Here is a 19990-nt window from a genome sequence, read left to right on the forward strand (position 1 = left end):
ATGATATTTCCTCCACTCAGATTTGATCTCAAGATTTTCCAGACTCACTTTGTGTATTTTGTTGAAGTAGCTTTCTTGACTTGATTGTGCAACAGGTCAGAAGCTTCCAAAATTCCAAAGCTTCCAAAATTCCTCCAAAAATCCCTTGTCTTGTCCTTGACACCCACACCCACCTCCTCCTCCTCAAGTGCTTTTGTACTGGAGACAAATTCCTTGTGTGTCTAATCACACTTGGCCAAATAAAGAATTCAATTCAATTAAGTGCAATTCAGCTAACAAGTTGCAACTAGTGACTACCTTATACTGCAGCAACTGCTACTCCAAAGACCAATTGTAAGTACCACTCATTTACTGGGAGTGCATCATATACTGGGACTATTACTCTGCAAAACTAGTTTCAGGCTTCTCTTACTTTAAAATATTCTGTAAAATATTCTTCAAACATTAGTGCAACTCCCACATTTACTTACTGGATATTTAGTATTTATTTTCATTTGAGCTGTAATATTCACTCTGTTAACAAAGATAAACTTAAATATGGATTCTCTTTTGGAACAAGCAAAAGCAGAATTTTAAAATAAGTTTAAACTTACCAATTCAAGAACAAGACTATATGCATATTTATTTAATAGCAAGTATCATTGTGTTCAGTTGAGTTTTATTTTAAGTAAATGTGCAGAGGATTGCTTTGTTAATTTAAAACATATGACAGTGCTTTTGACTATGTGTGGGACAGTGCTTCTGTTTGGTAATGCAGTTCATAGTCTTTAATAGAAAATGTATAGTTTTCAAAAATCTGTCTAAAACACAGGTGTCCAACTCACCGTGTCATGTTGATATCCCGTGACATATTGTGACTTTTTTGACTTTTTTGCGGAGCTGGGGTGAGTGTGGCCTATGGGTGACGCATCCGGCCTGCAGGCTACCAGTTTGATACCAGTGGTCTAAAAGTATCTGTTCCAAAAACATTCTGGTCAGTATTAAAAAATACTTGTATATTTTAGTGTTCCAGATCTTTTAAAACCTACATAAAGTATAATCACGTACAGGAATTTGCCAAATTCAGCCCCAAATTAATCATTAAACAAAATAAGCACATGCCTAGGACACTAAGAAAAAAAGCACTACAGGTTCTTGTATATTCCAGTGAGTTACTAAATTTAGACTTTAAAATATATGAGAATTATTGGGGAAAAATCTGAATTGATATTTCTGTTACATTAAAATTACATTAAAATAGTTAAAAGTCCTGAGAGTATTTACCCACCAGCCAGTGCTCACCCAGCAATTTTTAATTATTTTAAAAATGGTTTCATAATGAATTCTGATTTTGAAAATATTTTTAAATTACCATATTTTCCATTAGATCAAGTTACACCATTTTCTCAGGATTCTCGACTTTCAATCTTCATTGATCAGTCTTTACATAAAATAATGCAGCAATGTGAAGATTACACAGATTTTGAACCAGGACATTATCAATCAACATGGCCAAACTGTGATCTTATTCTTGGGACAGATCCAGATTACCAAAATAAAGTATGTTTCTGAAGTCGTATTATATGAGGGTAACAGTTTAGTGCTAAATATATTTCTAAATATTTTTCGTACCCTTATATTGATTCAAACCACGGACAATGGACTACATGTAATCTTTCAAATCTTTTTGTTGTAGCCTCCTAAAACTAAATATACCAAAATTTGGCTGAACTTCTAAGTTTGGCAGAAAATGTGAAAAATATAACTATGCATACATCTCAGTGTAAGAAATTGATAAGTAGTCACTTCTAAAACAATCAACAAATACAGCCTGCCTTTCTTTACAAAAGATTTAAGCTTCATTCTCTTTATATCAAAAAGACACAAGAAATATTATTTCCCCCATTTCCCCTACATATATAGATTTATCAGTAGATTAACACTAGACATTTTGAATTAATACTTCAATCTCATTATAAATCTTAACTATCAGAACTCTAAGAAATCTTTTTTGTAATCTACTGCTTCCATTATTTTCCAAACTTTAATGCCTTCAAATTCACACTCCAAAAAAATTATTCCAGAAATCCTGTGTCTTACTACTTGTGTGACATGTGGTATTAATGCATTTCCTACTGTGTCCCTTAGTTTCAAAAATAAGAAAAAAAGGAAATGAAAAGAAAGTAAAGAAAATCTGAGAACTTGTGGCCCATGGTTACTAAGTGGCTCTTCTTTAGCCAAGTCTTTTCAGTATGATCTACATTTAGAACTTAACTTTTGAGTTTACAAGAATGTTTGTTTAAAAAAAAATCTTAGTGTTATTACAAAAAGAAATGCAGGTTTATTTTCCACTGTTCTGGATTTTAAAAATGTTATCACATTTTTGTTTCTGTTTTGGATTGAAGCCAATGTAACCCCTTGACTTTAGGCTTTGTTTACTTAGTGCTTGTTTTTAATGTTCTTGTTTAAACATACAAGTGGTATTGATTAGGGGAACTAATTAATAGTATTTCAGCAGGGTATACAGGAATTTAATTCTTTTCATTGCTGCAGACCTGAAGTAAATTTATTCTTCTGTAATGCTCTTTGTATTGTAAGGAAATTTTATATTGGCGTCAGTGAAGTTAAAGTCCTTGTCTATTCCTGCTTTGACACTGAAAATATATTTATTTTAATTAATTATATGACCACTCATCTTGCAACAACAACTCTGGGAAACTAATAAACTTAAAATTCAAAATAGACCAATAACAATAAATATACTTGTGGCAACCAAGGACCATGACAAGAACAAGTATTAAAATACCACCCATTCCATTAATCCCATTAACTGAGACTTAGCTATACCTATTTAGTCCTGAGGCTCAAGTTAGTAGAAAATGCTATTCATACAATTTGATTACATAGGGTTAAAGTTAATAAGGTATGTATGCTAAGAATATAGTTCCTAAAAGCTAATCAGAAGAAATCACCACTATTTTAATGTGAATGCTATCAGTACTGTTTAATAACAATTTTGAAAGATGGTAGGATTACATCTATATGTCTTTGGTTTTTAAGTGTGTTTGTGAATGAATATACACACACACACTCACACAAATATAAAATTTGTTTCCATTTTATTTTTTTAGATTCTGGAGCTTTTATCTCTTCAGAGTTCTTCACTGGCCCGAGTAGAATCTTACAGCAGAAACTTTATGGAATATTGCAGTATGGTAGATAAAGCAAAATATACAAATGATAAAATGGTAGCATTGGAAAGAGAGTTGACTACAAAGGAGTTTAGAAATATTCTAGAAAATTATACAGTTGATGTAAAGGAGATTGTATGTATGCTTATTGAGAAACGCATCTCTCTGTTTAGAGTAAACAGTTTGAACTTTCAGACAGACTGCCTGCCATATTTTGAGGGTCTGCTTAAGACTATTCATTTTCATTTTTATACAGCAATTGATACAAAGAATGTGCATCTTGTTGAAGTAAGTATATCATTTTTATTTAATTAATTTCTTAAATTTCTTTTCCAACTATTTCACTGCAAATGTTTAAGTCAAAAAGTGCATTACATGGAAGACATAATTAGCTGTAATGGAGATCAAACTTGTTTGGTTATATTGCAGTTGAAATGAAATATCCAATAGCCAGATAGTTGCATTTTGGTAAATTATTACAAAGTGAAATGTGGACAGAGGGAAGGGTAATGGGTAGCCAGGCAAATTCAAATGTTGAGCTAAACTAAGATAGGCAGGGAATGGTAAAACAACTTCACGATCCCAAATAATTTTCAATCCCAATTCAAGGTGTTTCTTGTAAGTTCCTATTTGGACTATAAGTTCATCTTCAGAAGCATTTCTCCAGATACTTCTCCATGTTAAGATATGGTTAGTAGCAATCCAAGAGTGGACATTTTCAGTGCTAGCTTGTAGTCTTTGGAATGTCATCGCCATTGATACATGAATGATATCAACTTTTTCATCATTTCAATACCACGGCCAGGAAAAGATTTTTTGTTGTTGTGCTTCTAGGTCAGAGGTCCCCAACCTTTGGGCCATGGCTCACTAGTGGCCCATGAAGGGATTGCAACTGGGCCGTGGAAATGGCCAGTGAGTGCACACGCAAACTGGAAATATAGACCCTTGAGAAGAGAAAAATCAGGGTTTGTACACTAGAACTCTTTAAACAGCTGAACGGATGGCCAGACAAGGAGACCAAAATATGGTCTTTTGTTCCAGAGCCTGTTTGTTCCAATGCTGTATCTTTTTGTTCCAGATACAGCATTGTTAGCTCTTCCAGGTAAATCAAACAAGAAACAGGACCAGATAAATTAATTCTACTTTATTGTAAGATTATATTAAGAGATTCTTGCAAGTCTAAAGTATAAACTTGCTCCGCCATTTTTAACTCTTTACTCCATTTGGCCAGGTCCTTCCTAAATTACTTTCTCTGACCTTCAAGCCACTGGGGGCCACTGCCTTTCCTGTCTGATTGTTTCCTAGGCAGCATCTCTTTCCCTCATTCCCCAAGGCCATTCATACATTCCATCACAAGAATAATGCATAAGTTACAGGAAGATGGACTCTGATTGATAGAAATCTTATTCCTACCATATTCCTGCAAGTGCAGGGTCCAACAGAAATAAAATTCCCAATTGCAAGTATGGGTTGTCAGTGGAACTCATTATTAAGGGAAGTGACAGGCTCCTCTCCACTAGATATGTTCAAGAGGAGACTAGTTAGGCGACTGTCCAGGCTGCTTGAATTTGGATTTTGTCAATGAGCACATGGTTGAATCTGAGGGCATAAATGGACTCTTCCACCTGTACAACTCTATGAAAGAATAAAAAAGATTGTACTGCAACCTCTGATCTCTTACAACCTGCATACGTTCAAATTATATTTGATGGCACTTGCAGTGCAAGAGGAATCCATTCTAGAAATACTGAATTAATTCTAGGGAATACTTCATTATGAATGAAACAACTAAAATACAATTAGAAAGTATGAATTGATATTAGCTGAATTATTCTTTGAAATTAGAAATCCATGGGATGGTGAGAGCTGGATGTGAAACCTTAGTGAATGATAGTAGTGGGAAAAAGAAATGACTTTGGAGTGAAATTTTGTAACATTTTGAATGAATACAAACCCAGGGAAATGTTGTTGGATGAGGAAAGGGGAATAAGTGCAGAGAAAGTTATTGGATCGTTCACAAACCAAAGAATGAATGAGATAGCATATGCCTCATTGGGCATCATTTCAGAGATATTTCCTTACTCATATACAGAATGATCAAGGGTGGGCATTACGACTTCCAACTTCCTGCCAACTTACAGGATTTTGCAGAGAGCATTGGAAATTTTGCTTTGCCTTTCCTTGCCAAATGTTATTCCCTTATGAGTCTTGAGTCCCAAATGTTGGATACATTCTGCATTTGATGTATCTTTGGTTCAAAATTATTGCCCTATAATGCACTGTGTCACCCAGTTAAAGGTCACAATAATGACTGTTTTAAAAGTATGTATGTAGTTTTCTCCTTTTTTTGCATAAACACAAAATTAGTTCAATGGTTTGAACTTATGATTATCAGTACAAAAAAAAATCTATTTTGGGTTTTTCGTAATGTTAGAACGAAGTTGACTTTTGATGCTCTCTGTGCTTGGTTGTTTTTCTGCAGATTTTTCATTATCAAACTGGGTAACATCAGTTGGGAGTAGGGCTTGCTCTCATTCTACATATTATAAATGGCTTGCCCTATCAGTGTTGATGGGAGTGATCTTAATGGTTCCTTGATTGGACTGTTGTTTACCAGCAGCTTGTTTGTCTGAACTGGAAATTCCCTGATTGGGGTATTATTTGGTTCTTGATTATTGTGGTATTATTCTCTGCACATCTGGGTGTTAATTGCTGGTGGGGATGGGTTTTGGTCTTTTAGTTTCCTTTTTTACTGTATCTTTTGAATGATATGTAGATGTTTTGTATCTCTATGTGCTTGTTGATAGTTGATTTGTTTGAGTGCTAGGCTTCTAGAAATACGTTAGTGTTTTTGGACTTGTTTGGTCTAGAATGCTCACGTTTTCCAAGTTGAAACTATGGTTAAATCTATTCATGTATTGTGAAATTAAGGAGTTTCCTTCGTGTCTTATTACTGCTAGTTGATGTTTATAGATGTGCTCTGCTAGTCTTCTGCTTGTTCGTCCTACATAATAGCTGCTGCAGTCCTTATACTGTATGTTGTAGGTGACTCCTATTTTGTCTTCTGGGGTTGCTGGGTCTTTTGGTTTGTTTTGGAGGGCTTTAATTGGTTTTTGTGCTATGGTGATGCCATGTGATTTTCATCATCTGTTGATGGTTTCTGAGATGTTTTTGAGGTATGGTGGTATTATCTTTTTCCCAACTTGTATTGGTTGTGCTATACTGGATTGATTGCTCATGAACTTTTTGATGAAGTTGCATGGATGGCATTCATTTTATTGGAAGATGTTGTATAATGATCTAGTTCCTCTTTCTGATGTTCAGGGTTGCCGCAGTGTGATTGTGCTCATCTAAATAGTGTTCTTTCATAGATTCTCTTGAGAGAGGTTGGGTTGTTACTTTGGTAGTGGAGCACTTGGTTGGGATTTGGTTGGGTTTTACAATATCTTTGGGTTTCTAATTTGCAATCACTACTTCTGCTGGTAGGGATATCCAAGAAAAGTAGCATGCTATTGTTTTCTTTCCCCCAATGAATTTTATTCATTTGAGAATGTTGTCAACCTGTAAAATATTCCTATGCCTGTTTTCAAGTTGCCATAAATGGGGGAGGGGAATCTGAAGGAGCAGTATGGCAGTAAAACCAGAAGTACATTCCCCCATTATCTTAAAAAGATTGTAGCTAGGCTACTGGATCTTCTGGCCACAAAAATCCTTTATTGGAGAATATGATTGATGACACCCAGCCCATGAATGTGCTTCATTGGCGAATCTGATTTATGATAAACCCGGGGGGGAGGGGGGAAACAGGGTCACAGGCAGGGGTGGGATTCAAATTTTTTAACAACTGGTTCTGTGGGCATGGCTTAGTTGATGGGTGTGGCTTGGTGGTCATGTTATTGGCTGGGCGTGGCCAACTCAATATCACTCACATTGAGGCATGCATCTCCTCGCCTGGCCTTTCATGACTGTGGAGATGCTGCAACAGTCATAAGTGTGAAAAATGGTCATAAGTCACTTTTTTCAGTGCCATTGTAACTTTGAATGGTCACTCCACACAAGCAAAGTACCAGCAAAGGAGGGAAAAAAATTCCAGAGACCTTCCTGAGACAGGAATTCTAGTCCTGCCAAGAATGTAATAAGGGTTAACGGAGAGGCAGTTTCTGAAAGCAACACCAGAATGTTTCCTTCCTGCCTTCCTTACAGGATTAGGCCAATAATTTCTTCTAACAACCGGTTCTCCGAACTGCTTAGAATGTTAACAACCAGTTCTAGCGAATAGGTGCGAACTGGTAGAATCCCACCCCTGGTCACAGGTGACTGTGAATTATGTATGCAAAAGTTGGCTTCATTTAGGTTAATGACGGTATGTTGCTTCTAATAGATCTTTTGAGGGTTTTTTTAAGCTTGGCTTGAGGCTCATGATTTAATTAGGGCTATCTCCGGAACCCTGACACATATCCTGTAGTTGGTCCATATTTATTATGACAAAGTTGCCATCTACTTGCTGGCTATCAATTTTAGTACTGCAGTGCTATAATTCTGATACTGATAAGAAAGCATTTACTGCAAATTCTTTCTTTCTGAAGAAAATTTCTCTACTTCTCTAACATTCCCAGAGATTCATATAGTCTCAGCAGTACTGAAATTCAGAAAAGCCATAGAAACATAGTTATTCCAGCAGGTATTGGGGGCTGAAATATCGTCATATACTTCTTTGTACTAATAAAGTATCTGTTTAAATCTGATCTGTGTTCCCTAAAATGTAAGTATAATATAGGTGCAATCATATTCTATATCATAATTGATGTCATTGTTTTAATTTTATTATTTTAATTATTGTTACTGTTTTAACTTGATTTATGCATATTGGGTATCTACACCTCTCACAATATAACAGTTGGAATAATTAGTAAAGTAATAAACTGTATCTCAATTGTGATCAAAAGCTTCAGGAGTTTTCCAAACAGAATACTACCATAACAAGAAATATATACATATACATATGTATGTTTTCTTAAGTTTTCGCAGGTACTTACATGTATGGTAATCAGCTTTGTTCGGGTATTTTCCCACATCATTATAGTTGTGCTTTTAAAGTTGTAGCAACATTTCAGACGAACACAATACAGAAGCCTGATGATGGCAGATGAGATTCTGCCGAAACGTTGCTAAAACTTTAAAAGCACAACTATAATGACGTGGGAAAATACCCGAACAAAGCTGAATACCCCCCTCCCGCGTAAAATTGGAAGTATCTAGGCGACGTTTCGATGAAGTCTCATTCATCATCTTCAGGCTTGTGTCTTCGGCTTTGTGCATTTTGTTGTGGAGATATCCTGGATCTTGTGTTGTAATCAATTGGTGTAAACAAACGACCCAGGAGATTACAGCACAAGATCCATGATATCTCCACAACAAAACTCCCAAGGCCATCACACAGCCCATTATACCAACATCAACTCCATCAACCAATCAAGAGGCAGCAGCGCAGCTAACCAGCCCAGCACACCAGCCCCCCCCAGTATTTATAGAGAGACGGCAGCTCCGATCACTCACTGCTTGCACTGGCACGAAGCCGAAAGCACCAGCCTGAGAATGGCAAGTGGGACCTCGCTGAAACGTCACCAAGATAGTCTATATCTTACACGGGAAAAGACCCAAACACACTTAGACCTACATATATAAATATAAATATAAATATTTGTATATATATATATAAAAATACATCTTTGGATACATCTTTAAATATTTACTATTTCATTACTTTTAGGTCACTCAGTCAGCGGTAGCAAAGTTGAACAAAGAACTAGTAACAGTGGATGGATTTGTTGAACATTTGCTATATCTTCAGGAAATTTCCTCACAACTACCAAATATAAAGGTTGAATATCACTACCTTTCTGAGCTCCACTTCATTGCAAATGATTATAACATCTTTCTCCCACACCAGCAGCTTGCTCTCTATCAAACTGTTGTGCGAACACTCCAGAATCTTCAATCAACTATCCTTATCTGTGAAAAAATGAAGGATGATTATGTTATCAAGTTTAATGAAAGCTTGGGAGAATTTATGGATAATTTACAAGTTGAAATGAAAGAATACAAAAGCAAGGTAATAGGATAATAACAAATATATTTGCATCTGATTCATAGTAGCAAGGTAAAAAAATCTCAAAGCAAAATACATACAATTACTATTATTTTATTTGTTTGTTTATTAAATTATTTTCTGTCCATCTTGCTGTGAGGCTAAATCTGGATAGCTTACAACAATAAAATGGGAAAATGATAAAAATGTAGAAATAACAATAGTAAAGGAATAAAACGGTAAAAATAAATAGTGGAAGTACAATAATATGACATTAAAAAGATGAGCAAAGGGAGAGCAGGAAGTGCAGGGGTGGGATGGGTCAGTTAGTTAGTCTAGCAGCCACCTCCAGTAAAATACTCCCCTATTGGATCCCCAGGCCAACTGGCAGAGCCAGGTCTTCAGGTCCTTGCAGAAAAATAGGAGTGTGGAGGCAAATTTCACCTTAGCGGGCAGGATGTTCCAAAGGTCTGGCACTATAGCAGAAAACGCTGTTCTCCTGGATACCATGAATTGGAATTCCATGACCAATGGGGTCCTCAGCAGGCCTCTCTGCTGGCATGAGTAAAGCATATTTATCTTAGCAAGACAAGATCAACTTGTTCATTCCACAGGCCCCAAAGACTGCTGGTGCTGCCACTCCTTGAACCAGTTGAAGTTCTGAACGCATTTCAAGGAGAGCCTCTTGTAAAATGGATTAAAGTATTCCAGATGAAAGATTATTAAGGTTTGAGTAACTGAGTACATGGAGTCCTGATCCAAGAAAGGCTGCAGCTGGTGTACTAACTAATGCTGAGCAAAGACTCTCTTAGACATGACTGCCACCTGATCTTCAAGCAGAAGTTGTGAGTCCAAGAGAATTCCTAAGTTGCAAAATAGTTCTGAACATGATAAAGATGTCAAAGTCATGCATCTTGAAGCTCCATGCACCCAAAGTCACTCAGTCTTTCCAGGGCTCAGTCATAGCTCACTGCCCTTCATCCAGGTTCCTACAGCCTCTAAATACCTGAGAGAGTTGTGAAAGCATAGAAGGATTTTATCTTCTATTCCCCACCAATTAGTCAGAACTGAAAAAGCTTCTTGTATGAGAAGTGAAACTTTTCAAGGGGAAAAAAATCAAGACCATTTAGTTGCCTTTTGAAAAGCACCTTTGGGACAACCATGTCCTGGATGACTGAGAATATCCATAGACATTCAGCATATTGGTGATATTTTGACCCCTGGTGACGGATGATCTCACCCAGTAGCTTCATGTACAAATTAAACAGGAGTGGAAAGAGTATCGAACCCTATGGTACACCATATGAGAGTGGCTAGAGAATGATTATCAACACCAATTGGGAACTACCTTGGAGGAAAGGAGCTAATTTAGCACAGAACTGTGCTCTCAGCCCTAAGTTCCATAACCGGCCCAAAGAATACCAAGTTCAATGGTATTGAAGACTTCTGTGATGTCAAGGAGAGCCAAGATGGTTGCACTACCTCCATCTCACTCTTGTCAGATTTTGTTATGACCTCAGTGTTTTTTCTTTTTCTTTTTAATGTCATTTAGAAATTATTTCTATTTCAGGTTTACACAGAATGGAAATGCTGATGTTAATTCGATCTAGGCTTAGAAATAACACTCATTGAGAGCAACTTCAGTACAATAAGCAAAAACTGACTCTGATTCATACTTTTTAACAATAATAAAAAAAAAAGTTCCTGCTTCTTTTCTCATGTACATGTCAATTGTTCTATTATTCTTCCACGTTACTCCCACGATCTTTCCTTTTCTGCCTTGAGCCCTATAGCACATGCAGTAGTAATTATGTGTGAAAGGCAGAAGAGTAGGAGAATTTAATCTTCTACCCTCTACTGTCTACTTTTGCTAATTGGGAAATTGAATGCATTCCACTTTGGGGGTGATAATTCTTTCAAATCCGTTGTCTGTAGTAGCACTATTATAAAATTAAAGCAGCAATAACTAAACTATGGGCTTTGTGAAATCCTGTCATGCCCAATTATGCATAAAAGTATAGCAATCCTTCTCTGAAAAGAAAAAGAGAGAATGTATGTTGTACTAAGGGAGGATATAGGCAACTTTGTTCAATGTAATGGACCAATTTACTTTTAAAAAATATTATCCTTAATTTTGCCAAACTATAATTACTTCTTTGTTATTAATTGTTATTCATGTTGTTGTTTAGGTGAGAAATCCTGTCCTTCTCCTCAGTGAAACCCTGCCTAAGACAGCTAAAGAAATGATTGAAAATCTTATTGAAGAAGCAGGAATTATCAGTGAGAAAATTTTAAATTATGCAAATTACCAGCACGTGCTTGATGGTGCCATTGGTGACATGAAATCATTGTCTGTGGAAAAACTGTCTCACAGAAGTCAGGCTGGAGATTCTCAGAGAGTGAATGCTGAACTCTCAGAAATTGAAGGTGAACTACAGTTACGTAAATTGTTATGGGACTCACATGAAGATTGGGCAAAACTTATCTTTAAGTGGAAACATACAATCTTTTGGAATCTTGATGTAGATGTAATTCAAAGTGAAGTTAACAGATTCATGCAGAGAATTCATATTCTTGAAAAAGGTAAAATGTTTATAATTGCAATAATTATGAATTAATCGAAACAAAATAATTTATGAATTAAAATTATTTTGAAATTAAGTAATAACCAATTTTGTTTTAGCCAAATGGCAAAACATTATTAAAGGAAGTCTATCTTTTCGGTTTTTAATTGTGAGATTATTTTGATTTGATGCATTGAAAACAAGATGTTATTTATATAAAGATCATACAAGTGTTTTGCAAATCCCCCCCTTTTCATTGATTTATTGTATAAAAATACTTTTTAAACTTTGAAGATGAACGATTTTGTGTTAAAACTTTTTACCTGCATGTTTGGATTATAGTTATGTGCAGTTTTAGTAAATTTTCATACGCTAGCTATTATAATTAATTGTGATAACTAAGATCATAATTGACTGTAGTGAAAATCATTAATATAAAGCCAACAATGGATTGGTTTCACAGGGGGTTAGAAAGATAGGAAAGAAAAAATGGAGCATAGCCATACGTGCACATTAAATTTCAGGAGAACTAGTTTCAATAAGTTTGGAGATGTATTAGGCAGGACCCTGCGAATAGAAATTAACAAAGAGAACACAGAAGAGTTGGAAGCATGTCAAAAATTAGATACTGAAAGTACAGTTAGGCAACATACTTCAGCTTCAACCATAACAACACAAGAGCACACAATAGATACAAACTCAAGGTTAACCGCACCAAACTTGATTGCAGGAAATACAACTTCAGCAACAGAATGTCAGCAATGTCTGGAATACTCTACCTGATTTTGTGGTTTCTTCCCCAAACCCCAAAAACTTTAACCTTAGACTGTCTACTATTGACCTTACCCCTTTCCTAAGAGGTCTGTAGGGGGCGTGCATAAGCGCACCAATGTGCCTACCATCCCTGTCCTATTGTTTCTTTTATTTTTCTTATATGTACCCATTTCATGTATTCATAACTATGTACTGTATATACTTATACCTATTATCTTGTAAGCGATTGACAACTCAAATAAATAAATAAAAAACATGTCAATGGAAAAATAGAGGGTAGCTTAGAAAACAGTTGTTGATGCATAGGAGCTTTTGACTGGGCTATGATTTTAAAGACTTGGAATAAGAATGAAACCCAAAACCCTGAATCAGAACATTCAAGGAAAAAAATACTCAGGACTACTCTTTGAGGGAACCTATTATAAAGGGAAATTTCTATAAGCAATAGTAATATATTAATATGTTTAATATTAAAAAATAATAGGAATACAAAAAAGATTTGAATCAGTCAAATGCACAGTGAATCTTATGTGAGAAATGGGTGGGGAGGGGGGAACAGACTGTCACCTAGACAACAATATCAAGAGTATCAGTGGTTTCAATTGTTACATATATTTAGTTGGGAGAAAATGAGACTATAAAGAGACTATTCCTTTCTTCAGCGATACCTTGTAGAAAATTGGCATAATTGATAAGAATTGTTCTAGAAAATTTGTCAAGAAATAATGGGTTCAAGTTACAAGTAAATTTGATTGCATATCAGAGCCACCTCATAAATTGGTGGATTTTCTGTTTTTGGAAATGCATAAACAGAGTCTGGATAGTCTTCTTTTGGTCATGTTGCACTAATGGATTCCTGCACTGAGCAACGACTTAAACAGAGTGGTTGATTTCCAAGGTTTCTTCCAAATCTGACATTCTGTGAATTTCAAGAAGTCTGTCAAAAATTCAAAACAATCTTATGTAAAGAAAGATCAACAAAAGCTCAGATTTCAAACATTATGAAAAGTGTTCTGATATAACTTTTTCGTATTTGAAGGCTTGCCAGAAAATACTATTTTACCCATTATGAAGAAATCCTTGTTGGATTTTAAGGAATCCTTGCCTATAATCATATCTTTACGGAATCCTAGTCTTCAACGAAGGCATTGGGAAACAATACAGAATATTGTTGGAGAGGCAATTTCTTGGGATAAAAGACTTACTCTGGAGAAGATCCTGGAACTCAATGTAATTTTATAATTTGTAATTTAGAAATGCCACTTCTAAAAGCATATGTATATTTTTGTTATTTGGTTCATATCCTATTTGCTGAATATGCATCTTAATTATTTATATAATTTGTTTTGTTTACTAGCATGCATTAGTAAATCTTTTATTTATTTTTTTAGATGTTTCAGTATAGAAAAGATATTAATGAAATATCCATAAGAGCTTCCAAAGAAACAACTCTTGAAGTAATGTTTAAAAATATCATTAGCCTTTGGCAGAAAACTGATTTCCACTTATGTCCCTATTACACTGAAACATCTAGTGTTTGTATTATTTCATCTGTGGAAGATATAACTACTCTGTTAGAAGAATCTCTGATGACAATCTCAACCATTAAAAGTTCTTGTTTTGTTGAACCAATTAAGGTAATTTTTCTATGAGGATGTTGTGAAATATTGAAATGCTCAATTATTACAAATAGCTGGTTTCCATTTGGAATATCTAAGAAAAATCAGAAATAACTTATTTTTTAAAATCAGTATAGTTTAAAATTTCCTGCTTTGCCTCTACAATAGTGGCTAATGAATATTTTAAATTATCAAATTTAAAATATAAAAAAATATGTCCCACTTCCCCATTTCTACTTAAAGAGAAAATTGTTTGCCTGCCTCAGATGCTAATTTTCTGGGTTTTTTTTTTATGGTAGAATCTTGTTCATGCTTGGGATCATAAGTTAAATCTCATTTCCTGTACTCTGGAGGAATGGTTAACTTGTCAGAGACACTGGATTTATCTGGAGCCAATCTTTCAGGCTCCAGAAATAAAAAGGTATGCTGAAGTGCTTTGGTAATTAAATTTTAATGTAACCCAAATAAAATACAAATTGAATAAATATTAAAATATTAAACATTAGCTATAGATCAGAAGTTTTCATTTCTGTGCTGCAAAAAGTCCACATATGTGTTGCATCAATGAGTCACAAATAAATGACAAGAAATGTTGCACAGCCAGAACTCTTCTTCAATGACATCACCAGGGATGGACTGCTCCATGGGACATCATGGGAGTTCCGGAAGTCCCTATGAGATGTGTGACTGCTCAAGTTCGCATTTTCTCAGTGTGTTATGAGATGAAAAAACTTAAAAGCCACTGCTGCATTTGTTGTGCTGTAGTCAATGCTTTGGAATGCAATAAATTACATTACTAGTGTTTCTTTATTTAATATAATTTATATAGCTGTTCATTTCCCCCAAAAATTCCTGGTGATGTGTAAAGATTAAAATAAAAGGAATAATAATATAAATTATAAAACAATAAAATACCCCCAAGAAGGCATAAACTAATCTGCATTTTTGTTAAATGCTGTTTTCATTAGTAGTCATATAAAATAATTTCATGAAAATAAGTTGAACATTGTGTACTTGACAGATGAAAAGATGTTTACTATACTAACAATGTGCAAATCATTTTGAATTCAAAGCAGTTCTGTTTGAAATAGGCTATTTGGACCTTATTGGAATAGTGTAAAATTCAGGTGAAGTTGGAATATCCAATTTTGACCTTGAAATAGCTGCTTTGAATTCAAAATAGTTTTAACACTGTTAATATGTGCCAGTATATATTTCTGTAATAATGATTCTGAATTTTAAAAAATGCATTTAAACAGTACTTAAATGAACAGTGTTATTATACATAAACTACCTCTAGTATCATTTATTTCTTATATCTCTAACTTGGCCAATAATTAATGCTTTCTGGAGAAATTAGGGAGTTACTTTAAACATTAAAATAATTAAAATATAAAAATAATACAAGCAATCTCAAATGGTCATGAATATTTTTGTGGAAGTGGGGTCATGCTCACTCCTGCTTTTGCTGAACTACCTGTACTGGACCAAATCATGCATAGAATCCAGGTGATGAGTCCCTCCTTCAATGCCCTTTGAACATACAGCAATAAGTTCTTGCAAAATCCACTTTTGAGCACCATCCAAGGCAAATCAGAAAAGATCAAAGGACCCTTACCAAATATGACTTTCCCTTTTTTCCAGAACAGCTTTTCCTAAGGAATATCCCATTCAGTCCTGGTGCTCAGGATCTATGCCTGAGGATTGTGCTGCTGCTACTTGCAGGAGGAGTATGCATGTGCACATGTTTCTGCATATATGGAAAAGTGTTATGCACAAAGCACAGACACTTGTTTATCACTTAGCTTTACTTCTAGATCAGGAATTCCAGAATATTTTTAAATGAGAAGGTTGTATGGACTGAAAAGTTTGAAAATTCTGTTGTAATGTAATTACCCATGCTAGATATTGTTTGATTACTTTTACAAATAATTTTGTATTTTTATTTCAGATGTGATATTGCATGCATGTTATTATTGTTGTTTTTTCTTTCTAATTTACCTGTGGAAAAGTAGCATAAAAATGTTGCTTTTTTTGTCTAAGCATATGGCTTAATGTATTAACACATTTTTTTCTAAATCTAAATTTGGAGGATTAGATTTTTTACTATGTGTGTATGTGTATGTATCATATCCATATTCATATCCATATGATTTAATAACAGACAACTTCCAGAAGAAGCCAGACTCTTCTCTGTAGTTGATAACAAATGGAAAGAAATCATGAACTTTGCAGCAGAGACTCCAAATGTTCTTACGGCAACTACAAGTGGAATTTTTGAAATACTGCAGAGCAACAATGCATCACTAGAAAAAATACAGAAGGCTCTTGAGGTAAGTCAAAGAATCTCTAATATCTGGCAAGGAATCAACATGGACCACAATGAATAACATTTTGTAAACAGGAGAAGGCAAGAAGCATAGACTAGCTTCTGCACCCCATACATAGTATTCTGTTGTAGGAACTATAGTTTTATTCTTCTTGCAAAGAAAAATGAGTAGGAACTGGGACTGGCAGACTGTGGGCTCTTTTTCTTAGATTATGCCCATAGACAAATTTATTATAGACACACAAACCTGTCAGTCTGCCTGTCTCTTTAGTGTTGGCCATTGCTTTCAGAGTAAAATACAAATACAAATAAGAGCACAACACTGTAAATAATGCAGCTGATATAATTGTTAACTAAACAATTAAATATTAAATGTCTGCCAGAAGAATTAATTAGTTTAACTTAAATTAGCTTCTGATTATATTTTATCTTGAAATCATAATTCCAAGTTGCATTTGAGAAAAGAAGAATGGCATTATGAGCGACGGTGGCACAGTGGTTAGAGTGCAGTACTGCAGGCTACTTCTGCTGACTGCTGGCTGACTGCAATTTGGCAGTTCGAATTTCACCAGCTCAAGGTTGACTCAGCCTTCCATCCTTCAGAGGTGGGTAAAATGAGGACCTAGATTGATGGGGGCAATATGCTGACTCTGTAAACCACTTAGGGCTGTAAAGCACTATAAAGCGGTATATAAGTCTAAGTCCTATTGCTATTATAAAATTCAGACATCTGTGAAATTCAAAGAAACATTAGACTTTAGTTCATACATTCATAAAAATTATATTGGGGGCGGAGATAGCCAGAATGGATGACAGACGCTGAATTTCTGCCTCTTCCGGGTCATCTCTGAGAATGGATTTAAAAGAACATATCACCCATCTAAACATTACGAATATCAAGAGATTATGAAATGTGAGTTATTCTCCTTGCTTTTCTCCTGAAGATTGGACTGTATTTTACTTGGAGACGGGAGAGGAAGGGCCTATGATTGAAGACTGAAAAAGAACTTGGAAAGAGTTTAAAGGTGTCGAGGTCTGGAGAAGGTGGAAGAACTAAATATTTTCAAGACAGAGCCTTGATAAGGTGTGGGCAATAAATTGTTGCCATTGGATTTATTTAGTTTTTATTAAGTTGCATTTACGGAGATAAGTTGATAAGGACAAGACAAAAGAGGAAGACTATAACATTCTTAAAAGGTCAAGAGCTCTTTTAGGACAGTTGGATATCAAAACGCAGCAAAAGTGTGGAAAGTGTTTGGCAAAGACTCAAAGTAGGCCTTAGACCTTCAGAATTACGTCTGATTCAAGTGGAAAAAGCCCTAGAAATGGAAGTGAGGAAAAAAATCACCTGAGAAATCACTGATTAAATCAGATAAATTTGATGCTATCTTACAAGAGTTAAAAATTGATATGAAGATAAATATAAAGGAGGAATTGAAACAAATAAATGATAAAGTGGATAGTATTGGATGTAAGAATAACGGAATTGGTGAAACGAAGTTAGGATATGACACAAGATATTACACAAGTAAGGACTCAGATGGGACTACATGATAGGGTGTTAAAAAGCCAGATAACTATGATGCATCAGGTGAAAAAGGATTTGATCAAGATACAGGACTGATAGTGCCATTCAAATTTATGGATACGTGGATATCTGGCAAAAAGTAAAGAAAATGAAGTAAAATTGATTCAAGAAGTATTGGACTGGGCTACCTTGATCCTCCCAGATGTCCCCTTTACAAGATATGATATTGATGTAATTAATAGCGTCGGCCCAAAAAGGTTGGGAAGAAAATTGCTGAGAGACATTGTGATATGATTCTGATCTTACACAAAAAAAGAACAATTGATGCGTAAATTGCAAAATATGGCGTTGATAGTGTTTGGAGGGTCATCAGATACAAGTTTTTCCAGATTTAAGTAGTGAAACTTTACAATGGAGGAGACAGATGCATCAAGTTTGTCAATTATTGAAGAAAAATAATATTAATTATAGCTGGGGTTATCCAGGTTTTTTTTTTTTTTTTTTTTTGAGATTTGGTGGAAGATCCTATAGAGTTGAAACAAAGGAGGAGGCAATGGAGAAATTTAAGGGAGCTCAGAATCATCAATAAAGAAGAGCTCATGGAACAAATCCAGTAAGTGAATGAGATGTCAAAATTATCAAGAAGGGAGATGGATAAGAAGAAAGAAGAACTACAGGAGAAAGGGATGCTGGATGAAGCAACAGGAGTTACAAGTTCATTGTAGAGACAGTATATAAATATTTGTAATAGTTGTATTAAGAGATACATGCTATAATATATGTTTGGGTGTAGAAATAGAGTAAAGATCGTCAAGGGAGGTGAAGTGGGCGAAGTCCATACATGAATGGCTCCTCCTCCCCCCGGAGGCCTTATGCAGCAGAGAGGAGGAAGATCTCCTGAAGAAGGGAAGGGAGACGTTATATATGTTTATGGATGGATAAGAGGTCATTTACGTTTTGGGATAATATGTATACTGTATAGTCTTAGTTTTGTAAGATTTATGTTAGAGCACATATGGAGACCAAAGGGAATATGTAATATGAGGAATAGATGGGGAAATCATTAAAGGTAGCTATGTGGAATGTCCATGACTTGAGGGAAAAATATAAATGAGCAAAAATTGAAAAATCAATTAACAAAGAGAAAATAGATATTGTATTTTTACCAGAAACACATCAAAAGAAAGAAGGGATGAATGAACTTAAGTTATACTGGGCTGATGTATGAAAGGCATTTGGTACATCAAAAGCAAAAGGGGTAGCAATCATTGTAGCTAAAAGATGTGAATTTATGATAAAAGCCATAAAAAGGGATGATATGGGAAGATTTCCTATAATCCAAGGCTTGATTTATGGACAAGAGGTTACCTTAGCAAACTTGTACGCACCTAATATAAATCAAAGAGAGTTTTATAATAGGGTGTATAAAGAAATAGAAAAGTCAAAAAACATTATGTGATAATGGCAGGTGATCATAATACGGTTATGAATAATGGAATTGACAAATCCAATCCATCAAAAGCGGAAACAAAGTATAATAATGCAGATTTAAGAAAATGTATTAATAGAAATAGATTGAAAGATGTTTGGAAAGAACTACATGGTAATCAAGAGTTATACATATTTTAACAAGAATAGATTATATATTTATAACACCGGAAATATTATCTAAAATAATTAAAGTAGAGATAAAAATAATTAAAATATCTGATCATGTAATGGTAGCTATGGATAGAAATGAAATAGATAGTGATTATAAACAGGCAAGTAGATGGAAATGGATTTGAGGATTTTGGAAAATAAAGAGATTTTAGAAAAAATGGAAAGGGGGTTAAAAGAAATATGGAGATAGTAATATAGATGTAACATGGGATGCAATGAAAGCACTAGTGAGAAGTTTAGGGATAAAATACTCTTA

The 19990-nt window shown here is 34.8% G+C and overlaps 1 protein-coding gene across 1 annotated transcript in view; it reads left to right on the forward strand.

Moving 5' to 3' along the window:
* Positions 1–19990, forward strand: part of DNAH14 (dynein axonemal heavy chain 14) — a 267453-nt gene that overhangs the window by 41515 nt on the left and 205948 nt on the right. Inside the window, exons 14-21 of the mRNA XM_087957091.1 lie at positions 1367–1539; positions 3111–3458; positions 8941–9282; positions 11448–11841; positions 13636–13826; positions 13988–14233; positions 14515–14636; positions 16380–16548. Coding sequence (XP_087813217.1) covers positions 1367–1539; positions 3111–3458; positions 8941–9282; positions 11448–11841; positions 13636–13826; positions 13988–14233; positions 14515–14636; positions 16380–16548 — 1985 coding nt within the window. The remainder of the gene's footprint in view (positions 1–1366; positions 1540–3110; positions 3459–8940; positions 9283–11447; positions 11842–13635; positions 13827–13987; positions 14234–14514; positions 14637–16379; positions 16549–19990) is intronic.

Source organism: Notechis scutatus, chromosome 1 (genome assembly GCF_049901735.1).
Source record: "Notechis scutatus isolate UNSWTSFEM ecotype Mainland chromosome 1, rNotScu1.2, whole genome shotgun sequence".
Lineage (NCBI taxonomy): Eukaryota > Metazoa > Chordata > Lepidosauria > Squamata > Elapidae > Notechis > Notechis scutatus.